The 19311-nt window shown below is 38.8% G+C and overlaps 1 protein-coding gene across 4 annotated transcripts in view; it reads left to right on the forward strand.

Annotated features, from left to right (window-relative positions):
* NLK (nemo like kinase) overlaps positions 1–19311 on the forward strand; it is a 58849-nt gene that overhangs the window by 15221 nt on the left and 24317 nt on the right. For all 4 annotated transcript variants that reach the window (XM_051636107.1, XM_051636108.1, XM_051636105.1 and 1 more), the window contains one exon: positions 18275–18404. In XM_051636107.1, coding sequence (XP_051492067.1) covers positions 18275–18404 — 130 coding nt within the window. The remainder of the gene's footprint in view (positions 1–18274; positions 18405–19311) is intronic.

The following is a 19311-nucleotide window of genomic DNA, read 5'->3' on the forward strand; positions in this document are numbered from 1 at the left end:
TTGCTTATTGTTTTCTGAAGCAGTGGAAAAAAAGGAGGTGAATGTTGACAGAATCGGGACCAGCCTTGACCTACTTGTGGCTTTTTCTCTGATCTCTGTCACCTTATCACTTTTATGCTTCTGTTTACTCATCTAAAACATTAAGAACTGACAGGTGTTTGGTAATTTGAATATTAAATTTATATATCATCACTCCCACAGTGGTTCCCAAGAAGGTTTTGTCACCTATCATATGACCCAGTAAAGGGAATCCTTCTGTAATCATCTTTCATCCTGAACTGTGTATTAAACTTCAGGTATAAAGTGTTCTGGAGCCATTAGTTTCATTTTCCTTGGAAGTCCTGCATTCTCTTCCAAGAGCATGTATTTTACTTTAGAATGTCCCAAGACTGGAATTACACCCATGGTAGTGATTTATGTTATCACAAGGTTTTTGGCTGACTTGGAATCAAGAAACATAGATTAGGATTTTTGTGTCTGTTCCTGGAGATCATTTAAAACTAAATATAGCTTTAAAATTAAATATAGCTTTGAAACCAAAAGGTTAGACAGGAGCCCTGCAGGTCTTTAGTGATGTTGTGAAGCCAAAACTGCTGCTGTGTGGGATGTAAATGAGTTTGGTTTGTAACAATTCATAGAATAGTTTGAGTTGTAAGGGACCGTAAAGATCATCTAGTTCAACCCTCCTGGTCTAGTGGGACATTTCCCACTAGACCAGGTTGCTCAGGGCCCCATCCAATTCAGGTTGTTTTTTGAGGGGGGAGAGCAAGAAACACACTTTTCTTGAAGTTCTTGTAATATTTTAAACATTTAAGACTGAATATTGTTGGTAAGTTCTAAGAAGGAGGAAAAAAGTCCAAGCATGACTGGAGCTGTGCTGCCTGCCAGAGTGTGCAGTCTCCTCCAGTACCTGCTTCTTGTACTCAGAACAGGCACAGGGGGATTAACAGGGTGGGTTGGTTGTTTGGGTTTTTTTGTTAATATAAAAAATTAAAACTTCTCAGCAGTGTGTAGGGGCACCATCCTGCCAGCACCAGCACTGGGAGAAGAACAGAGGACAAAGCATTTCTATAAACATTTGAACTTTGCTGCTCCGTGTTACACCTTTTGTATTTTCAGCCAGTGACTTTAATTGCTGGCCAGTAAACACATCACACCTTCAGGCCCTGACCAAATGTATTCAATGAAGACATAAAGCTGATGTAATAAATGCTAGGGATGATGAGATTAAAGGAGCAAGACCCCTCTGAGTGATCTCTCCATTGTTTCAGAATGCCAGGAAAAGAAACGTGTGACATGTTGTGTTTAGAAATAGGAAATAAACTGCACATCAGCCAACATACAGTTCATTTTATACCTGAAGTACATTTGTTTTAATCTCTGGGGGTTTGGCATGGCTGATAATATAACAGATTAATGTTTCAGTTATTGATACTTCTAATTAATTTGTTACAACTGCCGTCTGAAAATTTTATCCTGGAAAAGGAAGAAAAAATAAAGTCAGCAGTAGAGACTAGCAAAACTCAGTCATCACTGTTTTGATAATTAATTTTGTTCCTGTATTATTATGCAAGCAATGGAAAAATGTCTCAGTTCTAAAGCTGAATGTTCATTCACTGGCTTTGCTTCAGGTAAGCGTTAGATAAAGTGCTGGCATAGTGATGCTGTCCTTTCCTGCAAAAAACCCCTCATTATTTGTTTGAGTGATGGTTATAAACCTGATCACAGTTGGAGAGGGGGTCACACTGAGTCTTGGGAAGTGTTACAAAGGTAGGAGGTTAAGGTTAAAGGACTTGAATTTTGACAGACCTGATGGCCAAATGCTCAATATCAAGCAGTTAGTTAAAAAATAAAAAGGACTTCCTTTTACCTGAAAATTCAGATTTTTGTAAATTTTACAGTGTTAAGCCAAGTGATCTCCTAGAATTCTCAAGTTGAGAAGCTGCATTGGTTGCACTCTCTGCCTGTCACAGGCATAAAAGAATTTCAGAACGTCTTGTGTCGGTCTCGGCAGGCTGTTAATTCAGAGGTACTATTTACCTGTCTATTTTAGTCTCTCACTCTAATATCTTAATATTTCTGAAATTGCCTTTTGAATCTCATGAAAAGGAGTGGTTATGGCTCTGCTGTAATTGAGACTGTCAAGGAAATAGGTGGAATTTTTACAGCACTATGAGACTTGATGGTATGTGACAGAGGATCATTCACTTCACTGGTCCATGGTAATGGGAGGCTGATGTCTCTTTAAACTCCCTCTTAATAAATGTAAGCCTGATTTTTTTTTTAGGTTTTTTTTTTCTTCTTTGCAAGGTTGTGAGTCTTAAGTCTTTATTAACACATACTGAAGAAAGAAGCACTTCTTTCATGTTCCAAAAATGTCTCCTAACCTTCAAGTATCGTCCAGACTTTTGGGTTGTACAGCTTTTCAGTTTGTTTTATGCTGGTATTTTGATGTGTCCCTTCTGGTCCTACAGTAATTCAAAGAAGCAGTGACTGTGCAGTGTTGATAGCATAGAAATCTTTACACAGAAGAAAGGAAAAGAAAAAAAAAAGCAGCAGTTTGCCATAATTTACATGAGTAAAATGTACAGAGGAGGCGTCTGAAATACTGATGTCCAGTTGCCTAGTATACAAGGAGGAAGCTGCTGTTAATATAGTTGGGCTCTTTACCACTATTCTCAAAATATATATAAAGGATTATCTTCAGTTTGAGTTGCCATTATGCAGAAAAGCTGTATTGTCTCTGAAAGAGGTAGCACTAAAGAACTTTTGTCAGATGTGCTGTTTGTTTTGTGTCTGAGCTCCTAGTTTTGGTTTATTCAGTAGAGGAGGAATTGAGATGTCTCTGGTTAGTGTTTATTTTGGCCATGGTTAAGTGTTTGTGTTGGGAATTACAGTACTTTATAAGATTAGGGTGTATTTTAAGTAATATTTTAAAGTTCTGTGATGCTAATATCCTTTCCCATGCAAGACAAGAAAATAAAATATTGTTGTCTAAAATACTTTCTGGTAAAGAGGATGGAAGTGAGAGTGGTAACTAAGAAGTATTGAGTTACAACACTGTATTCTGTATTATTGTAATAAATATTTGCATTATAATAAGGAATGGGCAGGATATAAGTCGAAACTTTAAAAGTCAGTAAATAAGATTTGCCTCTTCCAGCTAAAAACCTTGATGAATATTAATGTATTTATCGTAACTACAGAATTTAGGGAGATTAATATAAATAGCAGTATTTCATAGAATTAAAAGGTACTGTGAACCTTATACAACAAATGTATTGAAGTCCTGAGGCTTAATACTTAACCAACAGATACAACTATTTCACTTGATGGTATCAGAGAACACTGGAGTGTAATTACATTGGAGTGAAGTGCTGCATTTCAAATATTTGTTGCAGACTTTAGTTTGAATACACTCTGATTTATTTATATTTTTTCCCATGTGCTGGCAAACAGCCAGATAGGATTGTGGTGAAAAAAAACCACGTGGCTGAAACATGATAGATTTAACCTGGAAGATGAAGTCTTGAGATATTGAACTGAGGTGTGGTGCTGATTCACAGTGACTATTGTGTCGCTTCAGTTGGAGTTACGAGGCAAAAAAGGAGTTTTTAGTTGTTTCATTTTGTCTCTGTCCCCCCCCACCCTGGGAAGAGGGTGGGAGGGAGGACGAGAGCTACAAGGGGAAGCTGACTGTGAAACCTAAGATGTTGGGGGTGATTATTGCAGGAAGCTGGCTATCTATCTAGAGGATATGACCAGAGACTTTATTAACCTACTTTGCTCTGGAGGTGCAAAAATATTCTAGGAACTGTGCCAAAGCCTGGAGGCTGGTTGGACATGAGGAAGAAGGTTTCTCATTTGGGTTTTCCTTGCTTGGCTAGTGGGAATGAGAATAGAGGTCAGTGAATTGGGCCAGGAGTGGAGTAGTAGCTGTGTTGTGCACTTTAAAAATAAAGACAAAATAAGTACAAAAATACATGGGGATTTATATGTTTATTTGGCGTGTTATGTATTTATGAACATCACAGAGCTTACAGGGCTATGCCATTGATTGAAAAAAAAAAAAGCTTCTATGGAATTAAAAAATTAATCCGAATAAATGTCATGTATAATGTAATAACTTATTCTAGCTGTGGTTCATATAGGCAGTTGAGAAGTAAATAAAATGGTCTCAAGCGTAGCCAGAAAATTTGGTGTAAATGGGGAAATAAATTTGATTTGGAAAGCAGTTTCAGTTTTAAGCTTCCATGAAGGAAGACAAATTAAACATTTTAAAAGATATTAGCCATAACAGTATCCCTTTAATTTTCTATCCATTCTTTTAAGTAAGATACTCTGAATCAATTTTTGTTCAAGGAGACAGATTCCTCGCAGTAATCAGTTTTGCTTTTAGCTCTGATTTTTAGAGAATAAGTGATAATGGCACACATGCTTGAGGGTGTGATTAGAACCCAACATTAAAAGGCTTTTTAGGACATCTATGGTTGAAAAAGGAGCTCTGGAGAGGGCTGCATTTGGCAGCTGAGCAAGACAGGAATCAAGCATACCTTTGAAGTCTGGTATGAAGAACAAGTCTCTTAACCCTTTCACATAAAATACCTCTCAGTGAAAGTTAAATCTAAGTGTTTTCTTCTGGCTTATCTGAAAGGAACACGTTAAATCTCTTAGCTTGAATTCAGTCTTTTCCCCGAATGAATCCTATACCTCTAACAAGGCCACTTGTCAAGAATATGTGTTAGAAAGACCTGGCTATTTGGAGTGAGTCAGTACAGGGTTGTGTTTTTTAGTGCCTTTGAGTTATTTTTTATTACCTTACCGTATTTTGTGGGGTATGTTTGGCAAACTTAATGAAATGCTGAGAGTGCCCATTTGGAGGAAGTTAATTAAATTTTCTTCTTTTGATACTCTTCTTAAGGAACTTATTTTCTGTTCAGTATCTTTAAAACACACACACACTGTTATTCAAACACAGATTCTGGGATGTAAAACATACTTTACTTGCCTTAATTTTAGGAAAATACTTCATTGGTGGAATATATTTTTGTAGGTTCCAGTTGTCTAAAATTATAAGAAGTTTTTCATTTTGCTTGTGAATGACACCCCAGCTTTTATCAACCCATGTCACTTTGCAAATGACTTCTTGCCTGCTTAATAAAAGATCTGTTGTGTGAGTGAGCACTGAAACTGAGGGAAAGCTCCTGAAGCTCCAAAGGTAGGTAAAATGGGAGAACTAGTTGTCAATGAACTGTCATCTCTGGGTGGAGCTCTACTCTTTAGTCTTAATGCAAGCTGATGGGACACTTTGCACTTCAGGCAGGTAACAAAACTTGAAACACAGTGGACATCTGAATGGAAAACTTTCAGTTCCTCCCTCTCCACTCCCAGTGTGGCTGAAAGAGTTTTGGGAGTTCCCAACCAGCCTTACAGTTTTAGCATTCTGACCTCTATTGCCGTGTATAGTGGCCAAAAATTACCCCAAAACCAGATGAACTACCCTTTTTAACCCTCTGCCATTTATAGGAAGCTCAGCAAATGTTCTCTTTTAGTGAAGGCTTCTTAACAAAAACTCACTGGATCATGGTTTTGAGCAGCCAGTGTCACACAGCTTCCTCCTGGAGCCTGGTGTCCTCGAGCTGCTGCTCAGGTATAACTAGCCAGACATAATCTCAAATTTTAATTAATACAGTGAGCGTTGACATGTAAAAGAATAACTATTCGTGAACATCTATCTATAGGATAAACACATATTTTTACTTCTTCCTCTGATTTTTACCCTGTGTAGCACAGTAGTTTGAGTGGGGCTTTACTGGACTGCTTCAGATCAGAGGAGGGGAAAAAACCAAAACAGCAAGCAAAAAACCCCAAAGAAATGGCTGTTAGATATGGCACATCCATGTTTTTGAGGAAAAAAAGGTCTTTGTCATACAGTTAACTGTTTCAATTCCTTTTGCTGAGCTGTAGGGGCAGTGTATGCATTTACCAAAAGATAATACAGCCAGCTGCTTCCTTGTGTTGCAAAGGTTTTTTTGTCGGAGGAAAATATACAGCTGAGAGAGGGAAGTGAGTGTTGTGTCTTCCAGTGGTAGATGCTGTTACCTTCTCCAACAGATCTCTTGGGCTCTTAACTCTGACTGTCGTTCACTGTTTGCATAGTTCATTCTTCTGTACTGACTGATCTTGGATGTCTCTGTCTCAGTTAAATCTAAGTGAAATCAAAGTTTTGCTCAGTAGTTTCTCCTCTGCCATGTTTTTTCAGTTTGCTTTCATACTGTATCATATCTCTAAAAATAAAGACTTTTTTTTTAACCCACTGTTAATATTTTATTTTAATATCTTTGAAGTATTGCCAGCTGGAGCAATAGTGACCTGAAAATAATTAACAGCATATCAATTTCTGAAATATCTCAAAAAAAATAGCAGCTCTTCTTTTTGATAGTGTCTTTTTCTTTTCCAGACTTGTGTACTAAAAATTCTGCTGTCATTCCCAACTTTTGCTGAGTGCACTCTGTCAGAAATGGGTTAATCTGTGCTGCTGCTACTGGGGGCTCTTTGTAGGCAATGATTTGCAGCAGGATCGTAAACAGGTTTAGTGGAAACTTTTTAAGTCCATGTATTGGTGAAAATCCATGGTCGTGCTTCCTAAGTGTCAGTTCTTGTGCTACATGTATCTGTCTTGTGAGCCCTGATTAGCTCATAAAGTAAGCAGATATTTAATGTAGCTTGCAGGCAGGATAATCAAAATTATGTCATTTATTCCTAGAGTTGGGTCTGTGACCACTGCCTGAGGGCAGGTTCCACTTCTTGGCAGTGTCCTTCCTCACTCCAGCCAGTAGTCACCCTCAGATATGGTGTCCCACTCTAACTTCTGCTGCTGCTTCATCATTGATGATGACTGTTGATTTCTATGTATTTGTTATTCCTTAGTGGTTTAAAACAGCCTTCCAGAGAGCTCTTGGCATTGCCATAAAGTGAAGAAGACCGGACACTGCTCTGCTGTGATATTTTCCTCCTTGTAACTTATCTGTGTGTGGCTTTTCCTTTAAAAATTATAGCTAAAATGATTATGAACATCTCCTTTAAACAAGATTGTATCAGCTTTTGCATCTCTTAAACAATGCGTGTACAGCCAGAGGGTAAAACACATTATAATACCATGCTAATTGCATGAGTGTATATGCTAAAACTCTCTTGTGAAAAATCCAACAAAAACAAAACCCAACTCCCTTCTGATGATACGGCTCAATTAGCCACCACTCCCCTTTCTCAGTGCAAGGGAAACCTGTCACTGTGCTGACAGGACAGGATTTAATGTGGTTTGTAACATTTAGCACTGACTCTCAATTCAGACTTGGCATGCAGTAGAAGGAGACACTCATGTAAAATTAAAAATTGGGGCCCCTCAAATCAGCGAGCTTTGGTTATCTTCAAGCAAGACTTAGTGTTGAGCTGGTTCTCTGCAGTTAACTGGCAGGGTGAGGTATTTTTAGAGAAACAGCTCATGTGTGATCTAAGAGCCCTCTAAAAGGGATTAATCCCACCTATCCCTCTACTTATTGACTAGACAGAGCCAGTGTGACTGACTTCGATCATATTTGACATATGCTTAAGCTGTCATTGTTACTGAAAAAGCAGTCTGTCTGTCTTCCCCTTTGTCTCAGCTACTTATGTTCCTGTTTTCTGCTTCATTGTGCCAGCACAGCTGTTTGCATGGCCACACGTGAGCCAGAGCTCCTAGCCCAGCAACAACCATTGACCAGGTTAAGCATGCCACCCTTATAAGCCTTAGGTTGGAAAATTGACTTTTAGGCCAGTAAAATTGGACAAAATTCTTTAGAATTTGAATAATTTAACTTCGATTAAGAATTGTCACAAAGCTTAAAATGTATTTTATATGTGTTGGTGAACACCACCACTAGTGGACAGGAACCACTTTGGAACTCAACTCTGCAGTCCATGCGTGGAGAAAATATTTCTGTTTATTAGGCAAGGTCCCTGGAGGCTCTAGAACATTACCTTGTCCTGTCTCACTTGTTTTTGAATATTTATAATAGTAGAAATGTTGAAGCAGCTAGCTTACTTTGCTTAAAAACTCAGTATTTGTGTGTAAACTTCCTTTTTGTTCTTCAGTAAGAAATCTGTTGTTAAATGTGCACACACATATTGTTTCAGGGCTCATTGACCATCAGAAATACTGGATCTGATGGCCAATTTGGTGGATGTGGTTTTCAGGTGATGGCTTAGTGGTTTGGGGTTGTAGGGCAGACAGTTGGACTTCATGATCTTGAAGGTCTTTTCCAGCCTTGCTGATTCTATGATTCCTGTCTATAAACTTTATGTACCTCATCAAACATTTCCTAGATAAGTGATTTGATAACTGCACACCCTTTTCCTGCCCTTTCTCTTCAGTCTTAGGAATCTTTTGGTTTGAACTTTTCTAAAGGATTTTTTTTAATTTCTTGCCATGCTCAAATATATTTTGAGATATGCCAAGATGTGATTGATTGTTATAAGAATATAAAATGCCTTTAAACATTAGCCAGGCAAAAGCAGAACTCTTTCCTATTAACCTCAGTTAAACTGTGGCATAATGCAATTGCAATACTGTGTGTACTGAGAAAGTGGTATGTTGGGTATCATGTGCTCTTGAATATGAGCTGCATTATTTGTTTAAAGGTGGTATATCAAATATACTTGGGTGAGCAGTGAAAGGCTTGTGGGAGCAGGTTTGTTATGTATCTTAGACTAAGGATTTCTGAGAAAAGCCTGTGTGGTTAAGAGTCAAACAACTGAGCAAAGAAGTTCCTTGACTAATAGAAGAACTTGGGAAGTAATTCTGTTTAGTCCCCTCCCTTCTGATAAGTCCTGATATAAATTTATAGGTATTTTCTGTACACATAGGGAAGGATCACTTCCCTCTTAGAACAAACTCCATCAGCAGTTTCCCACACCGCCCCTGAGAACATTCTTTCATTATCTTGTTTCTGTGTAATAATTGCTGTGAAGTAGTCACAAGCTTGTTTTTCTACCAGATGAAACTATAGAACAGTGTGTATGCATTGACCTGGATTTAGGGAGAGAAAAAGTTACTGTTGGCATAGTCTCCACCTTGAAAATTTGCCATCAGCATGGCAGAAAGTTGCTAAAGCCTTATAATGTGTAATTGAGAAGGCTAAATGGCTGCAAGGATTCTTTGAGATAAGAATTGTCTTTGAAAACACTAACTAGAGGTCTGGATTGTATCATTAATCCTTTCTGTAGTTCTGCTGCTCTTTAAAATTTTATTATTTCTTCAGTGATTAGCCTGCAATGTAAATAGAAGCTACAGTTTTTGTAAAGTCTTTTTTCTTGATATGTTTCATCTTAGATTCTTTATTAAAGCTCTATACAGTTCTTAAATGCAGTGTATACATAATTATGTATAATCAGCAAAAAAGAGAAGTTTTCTGATGGATAGAGGAATGGTCTTTCTATTTAGGGCACTCAGCTGCAGTCCAGGAGATGCAATCTTTGCTTCTGGCTCTGTCCCCAAGCTCCCAGCGTGTCCAAGGGCTGGCTGTCCCGCTGTCCCTAATCTGGTGTAATTGTGAGCCTCTACCAAAAAGTCACACCACCTCAAGCTTTGCCCCAGCTGTGGGCTCTCACAGCTTCCCCTTTGTCACATCTAGGGATCGTGTGGCTTGGGGATGACTTCATCCCACTTGCTGCCCATGTCACGCCAGATTGGTATGTGTGGGATGGCTACGCTGAGAACCAGCTGTGGGTGAGAGCAGGACCCCCTCTGTGGGAGCAGCCTGTGGTGAGGCAGGATAACACCATGTGAAACCACCCTTCAGGGCATCACTGGGACACATACATCCTTATCTGACTTGCCTGTCAAAAAGATAAAACTGGTTCACTTGGGATAGTGCTGTTGTATCTGTGTTGGTGTGGAGACATGGGCAGAGGTGTCTGCTGCTTCTCACTGATTTGTGCTGGTGGCTCCAGGGAAAAACATTACTTGCAAAGTCAGTTGTGGTCATTAGTGGCACAGTGCTGAGCTACTGCTGTAGAAAAGGTATGCATGTTCTTCTGATGGATTTGACTATCTCTTAAAGAAAAGAGAAAACAAAAAGTACTGGTTTTGTTGTATAATTGGCAGGTTTTGATTTATGAGTGAATGCAGGACTAGATATGGAAGAATTAAACAAGATAGACAATGAGTGCTTCACAGCCTTTAGTCCAGAACATGTACAAAGCATTCTGGTTAGATACAGAAAGTTTAGCTTTCAACTTGACAGTGGATTTTTTGAAGGATTTTGAAATATTTTGGTGTCTGAAAAAAACCCCCAGTATTTCAAAAGGAAAATTTTAGTCTCATGTTAAGCATTGAAATATATGTGTATTTCATTTATTTTCTTACAGGTCTGAAATAAGACAAATTGTCTTGTTTACCTTTATCTTAATCTCTTTAATTCCATCTTTGTATCTCTTTTACCTCTTTTTAGCTAGAGGTATCATTTTCTTCATGTGTAAAAAGAGACAACTGCCCAAACTGTTGTTATAGAGGAGAAAAGCTGTTCAAAATAACAGTATGTTGTCAAAACAGGAAATCAAAACAGAGAAATAACTACAACAAACATGGTCACCATTTTTCAAGTGGCTGAATCGTTAAGTCAGTTAGCTAAATGGAAATTAATATTAAAGTTTTCTTTGCTTTCTTACATTCCTCTTAAGTGCTAAAAACCTGGTAAGGTGACAGGGAGAGCATCTTCCAGTAAACTTTTTTGGATGATACCAAATGTATTGTTAATTTTTTCTGCCATTATTGTGTAGGTAAAGTGTGAGTGACAAGGGGACACAAATGGGGGGTGGCCCTGGGGGTGTTGGTGACCACAGGGCCAGGCAGCCCACTCTTCCTCCCTGGCACACTGGCCTGAGGGCACCTTCATTCTACTGAAACATCTGTAATTGCTGTGAAAGCAAAACGTGTGAGTTTGTTTAAGAGCATTACAAGTAGCTTTTTGCAGGGACATATACAGCATGCTAAAGAATCCTAATCCATTGGGTGTTCTCACAGAAACATCTGGGATCATGTAATTCTTAGAGGCATGATTAAAGCCAAACAAGATATCCCTTGGTATTTCCTCCACCCTCCAAATTATATGTATTAAGTTTGTTGGGTTTTTTTGCCCCATACCTATATATAGTATTTTGCTGTTATTTTTTGGTTTCAATCTTGGTCTCTTATCTCTTTATCCCCAGCCACAGCTGATGCCTAATAAGTGAAACCTTTGCAGACTTCAGTAGTAGCTTGAAAGAGCCACCCCATTGACTCTGTGCTGAGTGATGGACAGATTCCCTGCCTGCTGTTCACTTTACTGCTAGATTCACCTAGGGTGTAATATCCTAACAAAGCAGAGGAGGGAATTGAAATGTGTTCTTCTGAGAACAGCAGTAAGTAAAGCTGCCTTTCTAGTTGTTCTCTCAATTAGCTCCTAGGAGATTTTCCTGCTTTTCTAGTTTCTCCTGGGGATATGTGACCTGATAGCATATTGCTATAAATAATTATTTTACTGGTATCAAAGTAGGCACTGTACACAAACACAAAGCAACATTTTCAGCATTTTTATTGGATGCTGTAAATAACCAGTTTTTTCAGATAGGCTTTTTTCTTTTCTTTCCTTTTTCTGTTCTTTGGAATGCAGTCCTGGCATTTCTGATCTTCATAACTTTTGTTAGTTTTGTGCTGCCCCTTGAAGTGAAATTGCTAGTGAGTGGCATAAAGCTCCCAAGCTCAGGCAAGGGGGTGAGGAGCAGTGTGGAGTTGTGGCAGCTGTGGGCCAAGGAGTAGAGGAATTGCTTTCCAGCTGGATATTGCAGGTGATCATTACTTGTTTGTAGAAGTGGTTATTTAAAAGAAAAAAGAAACTGGCTTCAAATTCATGTGCCCCAGCAACCCCAGTTAACTGATTCCTTTATCAGACTCCAACAGGAGCACCAGGAAAAGACTATTCACCTAAACCAGTTCGTGTTGTATGGAAGCATTGGAAAAAGCAGAGAGCTGACATACCAGCCTTGCTTACATAGCTATGATGAGGTTTAACAGCTCTGCAATACTTTGAGCTCATTTTTGTTGGTTTTGGGGTTGTGTTTTTTGTAATGTGTCCCACAACTGGTAAAAACGAGCATCAGTAAATCTGTGGTAGCTATCGCCATAAATCAGAGTTTGGTATCACTTGATTAAAGACTGACCATTTTTTCAAATCTTTCACTGAATGAGGCTGTGACAGCTACGTGCATGGGAGAGGTGTAAGAGTTAACAAGATACTGGTGGTCACTGGGATGGGCTGCCTGAGTGTGTCCTGACTTAGCACTACTCCTAGATAAGTGTCATTGTGGATACTGAGCTAAAGAGCTGTGGTACTTAGAGGTACAAAGCACTGGCAGTTTTCTCAAGTGAGGCTCAGCAACAGATGAGGCTTGGGAATTAGTACTCAAAAGGTTTATGGGTGTAGCTGCAGTCAGAGAGAAAAAGATGGATATTCATTTCATATTCTTGGGGTAACTGGTTGAAAGTATTTTTAGGCTTTCAACAGCGACTGTCATATCCATATGATCTTTCTAAGGTAATGTTTATTTTAAAACATTTTCCTCCTTTGTGATAAAAGAATTAGGAAGGAGGTTAGACAAAGTACAAGCTTAATACCAATGGGGGGGGGAAAGTATTGCAGTTTGGATTACTGTTCATGTGTAATTAATATTGATTTATGAGACCTTTGATTTGGGCAACTGTAAAATGCCTCATGACTCTGCAGAGCAGATGTAAATTTGCTCAACTATAGGTGGTCAACATTCACGTCCTAAAATTTATCTTCTATCTGAACTAGTTTTTCTAAAAGCTGACTTGGATTCTTGTGTTTGTATGCAACTAGCATAATTTTGTAGCAGTACAGCTGAAGAAAGCGAGTGTTTCAAATCCATCAAAAATCCTATTTTAGGCATCTTTTTACAATGACCTCCACTTCAAGCTTTCTGTCTTTTTTGGTGTGTTGGAACTGCAGAGAATTTGTGTCTTGGACTCAACTTTTTAGCTTTGAATGTATAACTTTGACCAGTCTTGATTCGTTATTGCCCCTGTTGCTGCTGGTGACAGCTCACAGGCAACTGGAAGTCATGGAAAAGGTGTCTGTTTGGCTGCTGGTTCAACATGTAGATGCCATTTGATTTAGGTGATGAGGTCAGATTGCTTGCTTTGAACAGTTGTTGTGGCTTACTTTAAAAATCAGACACAGCTACAGAGGCAATGTAATTGAGAATCAGTGAATGCAAGAACTTTATAATTAATGATATTGTGTATTTTTACATTTCCATAATTTCAGACAGTGAGAGGTGTATGTACATCTGTTCTTTTTAAATTATGTCTGGAATTTCAGACTTTTGCTTTCAGACAGTAGCCTGAAAATGTTTCAGGTTGCTCTTCTAAAACTGAATTCTGTTACTCTATTTTAATATTGTATTAGAATTGGGGGTGGCTGTTTTAATCTATAATTCAATTAAAAGGACACCTTTTGAGGTCTTCTCATTTTGTGTGGAGTTATGTCATGATCTGAAGAGTATCCATCAGTATAGGTTATAGTTTTTAGCAGCTTGATTTTTGTAAAAAATTTAAAATGTTGGCAGTTCCTGCTTTGAATGTCATTTTATTAGGGCTGTGTCAGTAGATTGGGTATGGTAAAAATCAGATGTTTGTATAATATCCGCAACAGAGGTACAAGAGATGTAATATTTGAATAATTGATGTGAAGTTTAATCTGACAAGTAACTGGTCATTAAGACAGAGGTGTGGAACAGGGTCTTTTTCACTGGAGAGGGCAGAAGCTGCCTTCAGAGCTCTTCGTTATCTGCAGCCTGAGATTCATTAGCTAATACAGATGGGATAACCCGCCTGTCGCAGACCCAGAAGAGCTCAGCCCAGCGAGCCTTTCAGCAACAAAGAAATAAAAGCATTCCTCTGTAACAGGCTTCAGCACTTATCTCTGTTCGCTGGTACTGTTTGTGCTGAACCAAAGCAGCTGCTACCCTGAGTTAAGGGAGAACAAACTCAACATGGCGTGAAATTACTGCACTTCCATTCACAGTCATTAGAGTTATATTGTTACCAGCCACAAGCATGACTGGTCTTTGCATGAGTAATAACAAGAAATGCTACTTTGTGAGTTTTACCTTTTAAAACATTAACAAGACACCATGCAAACTTTGAAGCTGTGCACTGTGGTCCATCTAGTAATAGATATTATTGCATTATTCTTGTCAACTGCTGGTATAATACTTGTACTGAAGAGATGTGGAAAAGGGCAGGTAGGAAGTTTCTAAAGGGAAAAGGGGTTAAAAGGTGGCACTTAAAACTAACTCCAGGAGGTCTTGAGTGTAGGTTCCAAAAAAGTGCTGCTGCTACCACAACATGCAACCTCTGAGCTGTTGGTCACGGGGGGAGCAGAACTAGTGTCCAGATCCTCAGGTCCCAAATGGGTTATTCCCCCTGGCTCAGTTAGGAGTGAACCGGAAAGCAAGTGGAAACTTGTGTTGGTGTTTATTCCTCATCCAGCAGATCAGTTTCGTCCTGCCTACTGATAGGTTGAATTTCAGAAACAACTATGTCACCTGCCTTAAATTCACTGTCATCTTGGTGGTGCTGCTGCCACAGTGAGACCAGAACATGGCTACAAATCCACTGTCTGTGCAGTGGTTCTGGGCCTGCTTTTTGTGTCCATGTGCTCAAATCTGGGGTGCATTTTGTCTGAAAAACCTTCAGGATGTTACACCCAAAGAGCAGAGAGGTCTCTTAATACATGCTTTGACAGTCCAGCAGTGTAGAATTTTCCTCAACAGGTTTTGTTATGCTCTGTTGGTTCTTATTAGTCTTTAAGACCAAAACCAAAGCCAGACTATTCTTACTCTATTTAAATAATGCTGGTTTTATTGATTAATTGCATTTTGTTCCAGCACTTTTTCTGGTTTTTGAATCCATTTCACATAGATATGTGAATTGTATTGCACATCTCACTCGTTTATGACATTTTAATATGTCAAAAATACCTAAAATTTCAAAGCTGATCCCGATACGTTGAATTATTTGCTTGTTAACATTTACAAAACAGTTTTTTTTCTTCTGTGACTAATCAGAACGTTGTCTTTCTGTTGTGATAGTACCCAAATTCAGAAGCTAATTGCTATAGATACAGCCTAAATATACAACAAGTAGCTTAAAAAGCTTGTAAGCTTGTACAGCCTACAGTCTGCAGAAGGAGAGGGAGAGTGTTTCTCCAACTCACATCCATCTGCAAGTGGTTCTGTGGACGTTGCCTTCCCCTGCTTGTAAAGAGCCCAGGAGATGCCCAAGTTTCAGATGACAGATTTTTATCAAACCTGGAAGGTTACACTACTTGTTGACATGTCTGTCTGCAAAAAACGTTGTTGTTTGTCACTCCTGATTAGTTTAGGTCTGTTCATTTCAGGTTCCATTAACCTTATGTAATTTGAGGTAAAAAACAAACAAAAAACCCTATTAAATCTGTGTAGCTGCAGCTCATTTGTTCAGTGAAGTAAACCCACAAACACATTGCCATTATTTTTTACTTTACTGTTATACAACCCCTGGACATGATCAGTGAAGACTATTTTAAGTCTTTCATTAGAGGAAGTTACGTGTCTACCACACTAATTTATTACAGATAATAGAAATGCTAGAAATAGACATGAACTCTCTCAAATAAGTTGTCTGGATCTTAAGCATTCTTTTATTCTGTCTTCAAACAAATTGAAACCATTTTAGAGACTTAATTAAGTCTCCAGTTTCCAGTGTAAAATAGCAATTGTGACTATTTAAAGCAAACTTTTTTGGAGTTAGTTTTTTTTGAGATAAGCTTCTAAGGAAAAATGGTGAAGTAAAACCACTTTTTTTCCCCTTATACAAAGGGAATTGTAGAGCATGCTCTAGACATGCCTTAATATAGCATAAGATAAACTTTGAAGGTTTTAAATTTAATGTTTTTCATAGCCAGAACAGTTGTTTAACTCTTGTGTTAACTGTACTGTTGAACATAACATGAGGAAGGTGCTCGTGGTCTGCCCAGGTATGAAGAGTAAGTTGTGAGGAACTCTCCTGTTGTCTAAGCCCTCAAATCCTAGATCCATGTGGTACTTCAGTGTATCATCGTGGTGATCCACTAGTGGAATTTCCTTCCATAGCTGTGAAGATCCCCTTGGTAGCAGTTGTGTGTGTGCAGGGCTCAGCAATAGTGTCAAAACTCCAAGGGGAAAAATTAGTAATCCAGTAGCATCTGCAGTGAGGATTTTTATGAATAAAACTTTACAATTCATTTTTGTAGCAAGAATGTATCTCTCCAATTCCCAGGAATCAGCAACTCCTAAGTTTTCTTACACAGCTTGGAGGTTTGGTGGCACTTCTTAAATATTTTTTTTTAAAGCTGGTTAAAACTTGGCAGGGGACAGAAATGCTGTCTTGTGAAGAGAGAAGAATACCACTAATTAGCTGATCAGTGGTGCTTGACCTTGTGAGCAATGGGGGGAGCTCTCAGCTCCTGCTGGGATCAAATTTATATGAATTTGTGAGCCCCTGCCTGGTGCTGGCCCTGCTGTGTGTCGTTCAGAGTCCGTTTCTGCTCCAACCCTTCGGGCCAGCCTGAAATGTCTCCTGCTCCTGATGAATAGTACCTTGTTTTGCAAATAGACTCTGGGAGGTTAACCATGCTCTGTGAATGAAGTTACTATACAGCGTGAGGGAGGATATTTCAGCCTGGCCAATGGTGAGTGCTGAGCTGCATTAACACTGGATGTTCTGTAGCTCTTCCACTTTTCATTCCCTTTATTTCAAATTTAGGCTAGAGGCAAGAGGCAAAGGTCCTGCAGAAAATAGGAAACATATTGTGAATTAGAAGACCTTTTCAGATTCTTTTCAGCTCTGTGTTTCCCACCATAGAAATTGGCTGGTATCAGCTTTCCTGAGTCCCCCCTGCCCCCTATTTAAAATACAAATTATGCAGTGGTTATTAAGTGTTCTAGCCAAGTGTGGTGGGACAGTTCTCCTTTGCCTCCCAACCACTACTATCAGTGGCTACCTCTTGACTTTTTGGATTGATTGATTGATTGAGTCAGATGAGTTACTTGGAGATAAGAGAGGTATTTGATTACCTCATTCTATTTTTTTTTATTTGGAAACTTAAAAAAACGCTGGACCCGAGACAAAAGAAGCAGCCTTTTCACATTGTCTGTAGAAGAGTCACATAATAGATAGAAAAGCCAGCAACTTCTTAAGGACAATTGTAGTCGTCAAAGTATTGATGGGTAGCTGATGTAGATTCTTAGGTGGTTACAGCATTGCTCTGAGAAGAAAGTTATTTTGGTCATCCCAATAAAAATATGCAGAAAAAAAAGGTTTCCTAACAATTGAAGATCTAGAAACCCTGTTTTGTACTGAGGTTTGAGAAGCCTCACCTTAAAAACCATGATTGGGAATTGACACCATAATCTCCTTGCTCTAATTTTATGGTTCTCATTATAAAATTCTATTTTCAGAATCTAATTACTTTAAAATATTTGCTATGTGCAAAGCACCTTGTAATTTCTGAACTACTGTACCTGCCTTCCATCAGTTCTGTGGGAGAAAGACAGGTATCATGCCTGTTGTACCTTTGTGGAAACTTAGATACCATGTGCTGTTGCTTCTCCAGATGTAAAGTGATTTGGTGGTAGATCAAGTAGAAGTCTTACACTTGCCAGTGTTCTGTCAGAATGGGATGATTACATTTTTGCCTTCTTGGGAGAAGAAATAAAAAGCAGGAGACCCGACAACATCAAATCTGTAATTGAGAAAATGTTTTGCTCTTAAAAAGGTCTTTTTTTTTTGGAGGTGAAGGAAATGTTTATGGTCACATCTGCTCCTCAGCTCAAGGTGTTGATGTGACTTGGAGCTGCCTGTGGCAGGAGGTGTGTGCACTGACCTACATGTGTCCAGCCACTTGACAGCTTCCAGGCTTTGTGTGTGGGTGCTCAAACCAAGGAGTGGTCACACTGCAGCCACCACAGACTCTATAGCCCACTTTCATAATTCCCTTTCCTTAACAATTTTTTTCCCCCTAGAAGTGTCTTCACATTGTTTTGACTCACCATCTTAAGTTGAGAATGATAAGAACTCTTAAAATATTCTTTTCTGATTTAGAAAAAATTGTCTAACAGTAGTATGTGATGTTCTAAATCTTTTATTCTGTAGGTCAGTAACAGATCCACGAGATGGAAAGAGAGTTGCACTCAAAAAGATGCCCAACGTCTTCCAAAATTTGGTCTCTTGTAAAAGGGTCTTCCGGGAGTTGAAGATGTTGTGTTTTTTTAAGCATGACAATGTAAGTAAATTCCAAGTAATTTTGAAGTCTTTGATAACACCTGCTTGTAAAATGGAGCTATCTATAACAGAAGGGGTTTTTTTTGTTTGTTTAAGTTGTAGAATATCTAAAATGCTTTAAAAGCTCTCTAATTTTTCAGTTATCAGCTTTCCTGGAGACAGATATTACTGTTGCAAACACTATAAAAAATGAAATTATCAAGAATCTAAAGATATTAATTTCCCTTCCAAAAATGTTTGCAAATAGACAGGCAATGCACTTCCACCTAACATTATTTTAGGCTCTAGATAAATGTCGTTCTGCACAATGTTATGCCAGCTGGAGATGCTTTCACTTCCAAGCTATTCCTTACTCCATCTTCTTCCCCCCTTTGTTGGAGTTTAGTGCTTCCTCTGTTCTTCCAGTGGTTGTGCAAGCACTCCCAAGTCTGCTTTAGGTAAAATCAGTTAGGTTAAGTCAAACATAGAAGAAATTGTTTAATTGTGCCATACAGTTGTGACTGAAGTGACTGAAAAAGTACTTAGAGAAACTGTCCCAGAAGTGCAACTTTGGGTGTGGTAACCTCTCCCATTGATGAGCATTAACAGGCATCTTGGGAGTATTATCTTCTCCTAGTGGAATGGGCTCAGGAAGCAGGTGTCAGTTTCAGAACCTTATTTCATTGCTCTTCCTCTTGTTTTAAAGTTACTTTTTTTAATCTGAGGGTATTGTGTTCCAAGAAAGATTATATTTGTAGTTGAGCACTGGCTTCAGATCAGTGGTGGTGATAGTGGTGCACAAGAGGAGTGGACACCTTGTAAGCTTATACCACATTGCAGAGTCATCCCCCTCACTGTTTCCAGTCCTTGGGAGATGGATTTTGGGACAAGATTTCTATTGAATGGGTACCTTAAACTGCTCCTCACCA

The sequence above is a fragment of the Apus apus genome, chromosome 18 (assembly GCF_020740795.1).
Source record: "Apus apus isolate bApuApu2 chromosome 18, bApuApu2.pri.cur, whole genome shotgun sequence".
Classification (NCBI taxonomy): domain Eukaryota; kingdom Metazoa; phylum Chordata; class Aves; order Apodiformes; family Apodidae; genus Apus; species Apus apus.